Source organism: Clupea harengus, chromosome 4 (assembly GCF_900700415.2).
Source record: "Clupea harengus chromosome 4, Ch_v2.0.2, whole genome shotgun sequence".
NCBI lineage: Eukaryota > Metazoa > Chordata > Actinopteri > Clupeiformes > Clupeidae > Clupea > Clupea harengus.
The window spans coordinates 8,247,100-8,257,199 of record NC_045155.1 but is presented as its reverse complement, the minus strand read 5'-3'; the positions used below and the strand labels follow the sequence as shown (position 1 = coordinate 8,257,199).

The 10,100-nt window shown below is 41.8% G+C and overlaps 2 protein-coding genes across 4 annotated transcripts in view; both read right to left on the bottom strand.

Annotated features, from left to right (window-relative positions):
* The window catches only part of LOC105906838 (RNA-binding protein 39-like), a 16,320-nt gene extending 12,397 nt beyond the window's left edge, over window positions 1-3,923 (bottom strand). For 2 of the 3 annotated variants that reach the window (XM_031566001.2, XM_031566002.2), the window contains exons 1-4: window positions 3,624-3,923; window positions 1,970-2,043; window positions 1,576-1,632; window positions 302-351 (exon numbers count right to left, since the gene is read on the bottom strand). In XM_031566001.2, the coding sequence (XP_031421861.1) occupies window positions 302-351; window positions 1,576-1,632; window positions 1,970-2,020 (158 nt within the window). In that variant the 5' untranslated portion in view covers window positions 2,021-2,043; window positions 3,624-3,923. The remainder of the gene's footprint in view (window positions 1-301; window positions 352-1,575; window positions 1,633-1,969; window positions 2,044-3,623) is intronic. The other variant, XM_012835059.3, reaches the window with a different exon arrangement.
* A 3,593-nt stretch (window positions 3,924-7,516) lies between these two features.
* On the bottom strand, window positions 7,517-9,697 carry rh50 (Rh50-like protein). The gene is given in 2 exon segments (XM_042707621.1): window positions 7,517-9,027; window positions 9,029-9,697. Coding segments are annotated over 2 exon segments (1,470 nt in total). The 5' UTR covers window positions 9,686-9,697; the 3' UTR covers window positions 7,517-8,214.
* Between the last annotated feature and the right edge of the window lie 403 nt (window positions 9,698-10,100).

Sequence of the window (10,100 nt, the reverse complement as noted above, 5' to 3'; positions counted from 1 at the left end):
TTCCACGTTGCCAGCCCTTCCGCTCTCGGCTGCGTGAGCGATGCTTGTCCTTGCTTGCGCGAACGCCGCCGGCGCTCCGCGGCGCTCCTCTTCTTCTTCTTGTGGTCCCGGCTCTTACTCACACGACGCTCTGGACTGCCGCTCCGGCTCCTGTGCTTTCTGCAGACACACACACACACACACACACACACACACACACACACACACACACACAGTAAGCGCAGGCCTCGAAACTCTGGTCAATAGCAATATAATAGGTGCCTCAAAGATGAACAAACTAGATTAGGAGCACTATTCTTACTTCTTGCTGCGTTCCTCCTGGCCATTCTCACTAGAGGACTTGAGGTCATCCTAAGCGGGGTTGATAGAAGAACATCATGAGGACGCAGAGGAAACAGAGCAAGTCGTCAGGGGAACAGGGAGAGGAAGAGAAAATACAGAATATGATCATTTATCGAGTTTACTCTTACAGAAAATGGAGACTTCTCTCTCTGGACTACTTACTACGAGCGGGGTTTGTCATAAAATACCTTTTCCTCCCACCCAATCCAAAGCTTTATCAATGGTTTTTACTTTTATTTATTTTAGTAACAGTAAATCAAATCTGTCTCCAAACAGAAAATACACTGATTCTACAATGGAGATTCCCACTCTTGTGACATGCTATAGTCAGCCATGTTGTCCAGTGAAGGGTCCTCTTGTACCAATACCCCTCTAATGTTAGCCTATAGCCCGCTGTAGCCATGCTAAAAGAGTTCCTGTGGATGCTGAGAATCCGTGAGATCTTCACCCATTTTCGCTGATGGACTGTTAGAGCTCGAGGGCACCTCTGTCACATCTCGCCCTGAAGCAAACAGGGATTCACACTGCTTTAGTAATAGACTCCCAAACAGAAACCGAATCAAAGAAACTGAACTTTAAAAACCAAACCAAAAACATAAATGTAAAAGAAAGCCACCAGTCAAAACCTCAAGTAGAGAAAAGATCAGAAAAGGAAAATAAAATAAATAAATCCTATAGGTTCATTCTATTTTCAACTCATGTCTTTTTGTGCCAGTCGCATGGAGTGATCCACTCTTAGCTAGTTTTGTTTTTGTGTGTTTCACTTGGAAAGAGTACAGAAAAAAAACTTAGCTGATGGAGATCAGTTGTGTTTATGATGTCATATGATATGAGTCCAATGAGGTTCTAGCTTAAAGGATAATTTAATAAGGGTATTAACTTTGGGAAATATTACTGGTGTTAAAGGCATGCAAAAAAAAGATGCTGATTTTACGAATTGAAAATCATAATAACAGACTTAAAGAGACAGTATTCATATTTAAATGGGGGTAAATCTGTGGCATGTGTGAAAGCTGCAATGTTTTGCAAAGTACTACCGAATACAAGTCACCACAAAAGCCAAATTTGGCACAGTGAGAAATTAGTGTCGAGGTGATATATATTAACATTTTGGCACTTTTAAAAAAACAGTTAACGTGGCCACATGATGTTCAGGCCATGCCGACAGAAAATCTGAATACTGTCTCTGTGGCATGTCAGGTTAAATGCGCTGTGACATCCATGGGCATTCACCTTGTTGCGACAGAACAGGTGATTGGATGTTCTAAGATGAGGCTCTGTTTTTTTTACCTAGGGGATCACAGTACATCAATATATTGCGCAATTACTACCTTACTTTTTTTCACAGTTCACACTGGAATCAAAGGTGAATTCAGGGGAGTAGAGGTGAGATATCATTAGGCAAGTCTACAAAGAGAGATAGATGGGCATTTATTCATGTTTCTGGATATTTTGTCTGAAGCATCACACCACACACCAAAACTCTCACACTCTCACAGATGCACATACTTTAAACATTGAAATCTAAAATAGCTTCGAGCAGCCAAGTGTATATTAGATTCTATCACATGATGTGTAGTAGTGCATTTGCACCATCCCTCCTATAGGTCCGAAGCAAAGTGCTCACCTTCTTATAAGGAGCTTCCAACATGGCCTCAATATCAAAGTCGTCTGCCATTGTGTCCTGGGAGACTGTGGAAACTACAGAAAGGAGGAAAATTCTTATGAACATCTTAGCGTCCACAGTCTTTAGCAGAGCTGTTATGACTTTTTAAATAAATACTTTGAACAAAAGTTACAACTTCACAGAATCAGAAGCTTCCCTGAGACGTCTATACCTGACAAGGTTCAGTTTCATTTCAATCGAAATGAAAAAAAAAGGGATATATATATATATATATATATATTTATTTTTTTTCATTTCGATTGAATATATATATATATATATATATATATATATATATATATACATATATATACACACACACACACACACACACACACACACACATCAATGAACCCCACACCCTGACATAAATTTCTACATACACTTAATTAATGTACTTGCATAATGTGTAAGTTTGGAAAGTTCTGACCTCCAAGTGAGAAAATACACCCGAACGCCTGTCAAACTGGAAATGGGAGTTTTTTGAGAGCTCAGAGAATGTCAATGTTTGTGGTGAAAGATATATATATAAAAAAAAAAAAATGGACTTGCACTGCACTCAAATAATTGTGTAATTAGGTTGTACTCATTAGCGCAGGTGATTGTGATGTTAATCGATACTTAGCAGTTTACTTTTGTGTAACTAACGTATTGTTAACCTGGCTAGTTAGATAGCATACTTAACATCATCTTACTGTCAATACCGTTGTCTGCTTGTTGTCCTTATGTGAACGCTCTCAACTCGGAAGTGGGACGTTCCGAAATGTGAACGCACGATTACGGCAGTGGTTTGCAAACTTTTCATGGCAGGCCCCCCTTTGACGATGAAATAGATATTCTGAGTAGAAGTATGTGTGTATTACCTTTTAATTCAATTCCAGCATTTGAAAAGCAGCGGCTAACTGCTTGAAGCTAACCAGCTAAAACCTGATGCTCTGCTAGGAGCACATTCCGTGAGAACCAACTTCGCAGCTTGTTTTATATATGGCAACTAACTAACTGCTTTACTGTTGGCATTAATTGAAATCTCATAAAGATAATTTAGCTACTAATGCCACCTGGAGTTGGAGATCTCAGTTTTAAAATTAGGTTATGTGAGAAGAAAACAAATCATTGGCACCAGCGTTAGGGAAGCTCACGAGGCCACTTTAGAGCGCGGTTGTTGTCTTTTTTGGCTTCCGCCAGACCAGATAAATATTGGTGAGACTTATCAAGGAAACCATCTCGAAAAATGATTAGCAGACAGGGCTAATGTTAGCAGTCTCGAGTTCCCCGACTTGCTAATTGGTTAAGTAGGACTTGATTTATGTCTCTAACATTAATGAGAAGGCCCAATATATTACCTGACACACGTTATACTAGTCAAAAAGCTATCTTTTACTGCGGCTTCAACACAAATTACATCTTGTATCCCCTCCAGCTAACGTCAGTCAATGTGAATATTAGTGTCAGCTAAGTCTTAGCTAGCGAGCTAGCTGGAAAGCTAACTTTAGCCACAAGCCGCAGCGTGGCTAACATTAGTATGCTATCATAGATACCCTCGCTATTGAAATCTTGATTATCAAGGTGTAACTTACAGATAACGCGGCACAGTTAGAAAGATTCAAATACTTACATTTTCAATAACGCTCCAAAGTGTCGTTGACTCCTTCAAGGTAGCTGGTTATCTTGCTAACTATCTAACGTACTTGACTGTTGTCCGTCGGCAAGCGAATATTTACTAGCTGCGTAGCTAGGCCAGACTTGACCTGACAGGACAAGTTTCGAATCGCACGTCTCCTTAACGTCGCCTGAGCTCAGTTTGAAAGTCGACACACTAAGCTTTTTTAGTTATTCGGTGTCCCGTGGTTGCCTATTTAATTAAATGAACCACGATTACTTTTCACTTAGGCAGCAAAATATTTCAGAGATAATTGTCTGATACGCGTCGTTGTTAGCTGCAACTTCTGATTCTAGGCAATCGATTCCTGGGTAACTCCGCCAGCGAACTAGCTTGAGATTTTGAGAGAAGGCTCCCGTTGACGAAAGCAAAGCGGGTTTCATGAAAAGGGACGGTGGCAGGCGGCTTGAAGCTGTTCTGGCTGCGCTGACTTGCTTTTCCTAACGCTGTCCTACCACGGACCATGGCAGTTCCTAGCTGTTTTGTTTGCGTATGGCAGTAAACATTCCTGATATGGTGTTATTTACTGTGTCCTTTTTAGAATGTTTGGTGATAGTTGCATAATGCATAATGTTTTCCATTTATTTTTCATAATTTGATCGGTAGATTACTTAGGCTATGCTATCTTCAGTAAAGTCTCAAACGATAATTCTAGGACAGGGGTACTCAGAGGGGGTATTATAAACCCAAAAAGTTCAGTCACCAAATTTCCATTCAGTCAGGGTCCGAAGACAGTGACGGTCAAGATCCCAAAACAGAACAAAAAGGTGGTAATCCCCCAAAACGTTCGAACTATGCACAAAAGGTGATGTGGTCTGGCCTTATTAGTGTGAAAGGTGACACCTTTTTTGTGCCACGCAGTTCTTTAAACTTGGGGATAAAAGGTGTGAGGGCCAGGCGGAGGCACTGGTGTAAGTGTTCATTAGTGAGTATGCTCTGTATTTGTTTTTCACCATATTCACAGTATGTTGAGGGCAACATGGTGAGAATTTGAAGGGGCAATCTTCTGCAAGAAAGGGACACCTGCTGCAGGGACCATCTTAGTCCAGAAGGTGGCAGGGTCACAGAGAGACTCCTACAGTGCAAGGTTTTCCTGAAGCTCAATTAGCTCTGATTGAAGAGAAGCAGCACTAGCCATGGTCAGATGTTCAGGGCTTCAGTTGAAAATTCTGCAATATTTTGACAAGGAATGGATTTTAATGCACAGTAAGACTTGTTTTCCCAGAGGGAAATCTCCAAAGCGATCATCAGCTTGTCCAGGATCCCAGCATGATAGTGATGATGATGTGTTCCTGCAGTTTAATTCAAAAGCTTTGGGAAGTGAAGCAGGTCCTGCTGTAAGTCACATTTGAACACCTCAGTTTCTTCTGAAAAGCACGGACAGCTGACATGAAGTTACACACTGTGTTATTTTTGCCCTGGAGCTTCATATTCAGATCATTGAGATGGGTAATGTCAGATAGAAATGCAACAATTTTTTCTTCATTCTGCATGAATTCCACAAATTGTTTTGCTTTTGCACTCTTCTGATCCAACAGAAACGTTTCCAACTCTTTCCGTAGTGTCCAAAAACACTCCAGTACCTTGCTTTACTAAGCCACCGGACATTGTTGTGAAGGAGCAATCATCCAATTCTGCATTCACTTCTGTTAGGAATGAGCGCAACAAGCGATGCTGCAGAGCAGATGATGCCCTCAAAAAGTTCACAAGTCTCATTACTGTTGTCATAACCTCTGAGTACTTTTCTTTAAGACTGGCACACAAAACCATCTGATGAATTATGCAATGGTATGCTATGAGGTCAGGGTGATGAGCTCTCAAGCGTGCCACTAATCCCTGTCTATCCCAGTCATACATGGAGCTCCATCAGTAGCAATGGAAACAACATGCTTCAGGTTTATCTCTCTGTCTCTAAACATCTGCATCACTGCTTCATAAATGTCATCCCCTCTTGAGTGTCCATGGGGGGCTGTGAGGCCTAACACATCTTCACATAATTCTCCCTTCTCCTCATCAAAAAATCTGACAAACACCGTTGTTCATTGTCTGTGTTGTCTGTGGATTCATCCAAAGCCAATTAAATGCATTTTGCCATCATCAGCAAGGACTTCAGTTCGCCTTAAAGCAGTGGAATCAGACAAAGATATTTGGTTTATTTTTTTGTATGATGTCATCTTTTTGAGTTCCCTCAAACAGGGCACTTGCTATTTCATTCATGCATTCCTTCACAATCTCCGAGTCAGAGAACGGTTTATGAGGCTTCAGTTGCAGGCTCTTGTTTGTGTGGCTGATCTAACTAATTACTTGGTATGATGATTGCAGTTGATTTATTTTTCTGGCTCTTACCTTAGAGTTCTGGGGGTAATTTTGTTCGAAGTGTGCATGCTTTGTTTCATATGACGTTTCACGTTACCACTTTTGACAAGGCCAACCGTCTCGTTGCATATTAAACACATCGGTTTTGTGCTGCCTGTACAGTCCACTCTGTCTTAAATTCGCGATTTTCGGAATCAACTTCTCGCTTTTTGTCGGGTTTAAAGCACGCCAAACAGATACCGTTCGCAAATCGATCTGCCCGTGTTGTTGCGAATGACACACACAACCTGCGTGGTGACCCAGAGAGCTCACGGCCAACATTGAGTGAGTGAGTTGTCATAGTGATGTTGTTATTACAGCTCTTGATTGGACCTTTGGATGGGACACGAAAGATAGAAACCACTTCGAGTAGAAAAAATTATATAGGGCGAAATCACGCACCAATGAAAACTCGCTTGGATCATGATTAAATTACAATGTTGATTTTGGTTTCGGTCCATTCAGGTGGGAGTTCAAATACATGCCCAATTCGGTGTAAATTGGGCATGTATTTGAACTCTCACCTGAATAGGCCTGTATTTCCTCTCCCTACTATGTTGTCCCAATAGCCTAATACTCCAGTTCTGTGATTTGTTAGCACTTAAAGTAACACTATGCAACAATTTGACACTTTTTTGAAGTATGGTTTTATAGGCAACTAGTTTTGGTACCATCCTCAAATTCCGTTTTGATAGCATATGGTCATGTGAAGGACAGATAAACACCTGTGTCTTTCCCACTAGCCATCCAGGATATGCACTATGTAGTTCTGTGTTTCCCTGCTGGAACACCTTGCAAAAATGGAAGAAAATCTTTCACAGCATGACATTGCCAGCTATACTGCCAAAAGACCCCAGTTAGTGTGTTGGCAAGCTTTTATCAGTGTCAACTGGGCTGTTGGTGGTGTTTGCAAGGTTTTTGCATGCCTTTAGGTAGTTAGCATGCTATTTTTGGTAAAGAACTCCTTATTGCTGCTTTAATTTGAGTGATTTTGCTTCAGTCTGTGTCCACATTTGGAACATTCATGATAGCCCACACTCACCATTTTGGACCACAACATGATAAATAGAACACTACAGCCTCATTTGTGGCAAACACAAATGAAGACTGTGAAAACAACAAAGGAAAAATCAAAGATACAGTGTGTAACATTAGCCCAAACAAGGACCAGACTGTCCAGTCATAGATGTACAATGCATGAAAGGGTATTGATGCGACAAGAATAACTAATCCCAATCCATCCATTCTTCATTATGTGCATGATGTTAAACATCACAAACATTGTGTGATGATTATGAGTTCATACACAGTGCTCTTTCCTGTCCAAATAAGCTGTACAGAAACTTTTTTTTCTAAAAATGCTTTGACAATAATTAAAACTAGACATACAGGCACAGCCAAAACAGCATCTCTGTTCAACTGTTGCTGGGATTTTAGTCTTGAATTTAACAACAGAGAAGAATTTATGTGCACAATATAAAAGTATGGCCTGCTTGTTTTGTGTTTTTTATTGGCACTGTAGCATCTGCACAATCAGCTTGCATATCATTTGACCATTCTCTGAAGGACCATAAACTCTCCTGAGTAATCCAGGCGTCTAACGAAAACTTGTATAACAGACAGCTAACATAAACAGACTTTGGTAATATCATGTTGTAGGCAGCATTAATGAATGACTCATAGACTTTCATAAACAAGACTTGTATATACACTACAGGAAAAGAAAACAAGTAATGGGCTGTAATAATTCATTATTGTTAATTATAACACTGTCATGTATGTGTATGCATTCCTAATATGGAAGCAGTATGTCCGTTTTTTTGCATAATAGCAAATATATTTCCCAAAATTGTATCCAAAGCGACCTATGAGTGAGGCAAAGCTAACAGTAAATTAGATTTGATTAGTGTATTTACATGTATATTCCAATCTACCTAATATAGCAGATGGGCATTTAGTTCATATGTAAAGTTGTATGATCTGCAATAACCTTTAGTTCCAAGTGCTAAGACAGCAAGCAGTTATCACTAACACAGTATGACATTTAAAAAAAAACTTTCTTAATTCTTGTTAAAGAGAAGGATATTCATGTGTTAAAAATAAATTGCATCTCTTTTTGTGTGGAAACAGCAACACAAAACAGCAGTTGTCCCGATACTTGCCCTTCATGAGTATGCCTAAGACTTTCTCCTTAGTCCTTTGAATGTCCTAGTTTAGCTTCTGTGTCTACACACAATGAGCCACCCTGAGCAACCATGCAGTCATAGTCTGGAGGTACATCAAAGAACAACTCATCATCAAAGCAGGACTCATCATCCGGGGAGGCCAGATAAGGCAGCCTTAGAACCAGGCCTGTCAACACCCCCCCTACAGCTGCTACCGCTATGGTGCTAAACACTGCTGCCACTTGGTACAGCGCCTGCTCCTGGGCACTGCGGCCTAGCCCTGGATGAAGCCCAGGAATTAATTTTTGCAGTTCAATAAGCCGGGGGTCACCCTCCTGGGGTGCACGGTAGCAGAAGATCTGGTAGAGGCTGGGTCCGTAGGTGTCCTCAGTGGCGAGTAGGATAGCAACGATGCCCGCTGCACTAGAGATGAGACCTGTCAGGCCATGGAGGTTATGAATGCCGCACTGGTCCTGAATCCTGAGGTGACGGGATAAGAAGGGGCTCAGGTACTTGTATCCGAGCATGCATGCGGTGCATCCCATCATCCCCAGCACATAGGCTGCAGCCGGAGTGATCATCATGTCCACTGAAGCGCCCACTGTCACTCCACCTGCCAGCGTGACATTCTGTACATCGGCCATCGTAAGCTTGCCATTCTTGTTGAGCATTGCGGAGAGGGCAAAGGCAGTGAGAGTGGAGGCACTGAGTCCGAGGAAGGTATGCAGAACTGCCCTGTGCTGGTCATCACCTTTTATGGTGAGGGCAGAATTAAAAGAAGGCCAGAAAACCCACAGAAACAGTGTTCCCATCATCGACAAAATGTCTGATTGGTAGCCTCGTCACCTCCTTGGCATGACCCTGGTTGAGATTGGGTCTGTACAGCGAAAACGTGACACCCAGGCCAAAGTAACACGCAAAGAGGTGGATGAGGATGGAACCACCAGCATCATTGATCTTCAGGTATGTGATCACAGCCCACTCAGTGATCGCAAAAACTGGCACCTCCAGCAGCGCCATGACCAGGAGCTGCACAGGGCTGGTTTTCCCCAGTACTGCCCCAAATGAAATCAGCACGACGCAACATGCAAACTGTGCATAGATTAGGCTCATCACGCTTAGGTGGATCTTGCCTTCCTTGTAGAACTGGAAGTATCCCTGGACAAGGATAGCCCACTGGATAGCAAAGGTGGCTGTCAGGAAATTAAAAACCATGCCGCCGAATCCATACAGGCGGAAAAATGCCAGGAGGCACCCGAAGCCAAGGAATATCATCACCTGAATGTCAGCGAAGAAAGGATAATCACGGTAGAGAGAGTTCTCCATGGGCTTGGTGAAATTAGTCTGGAGTCTGGCGTTGGCATCATCATCATAGGTGACAAAGAAAGTGTAAAGTGTCACAATAATGACCTCAAGAAGAAACACAAGTGCTGGAAGTCGCACTCTAAGGCTGGTAGAGCTTCTTTTCATATTGGTGGTTTCTGAGAAGAATGACATGCCTCCTCTATTCGTACCTCCTCTTATCCTCCCTTGTCTGATAACAAGGGTGCACATCATTGGCTGAGGTCACAGAAATACTCCTTCTACTGCCCTGGTCTCCTGTACTTTGTCCGCTTTAAACATGCCGCCTCAGGTTACGGGGAATGTCAGCATTTCATCTTTTGCATAACCAGTATGAGTCTATAAAATGATTAAGTTAGTGCTCAGCTGCTACAAAAGAATTATGTTTTATAGACAATCTTCTACCAATTGAGTGTGTTTTCAGCATGACATGAAGAGTTTATGTGTTTTGCAATCACCTGTTCTTGGTGCAGAGATTAAAGTTGGACTGATGAAGTATACAGTCACAATTTCCCCTAGCCTGAGTATTGATTTTCATTCATTTTTCGCAAATAGTAAATAAGTGATTAGG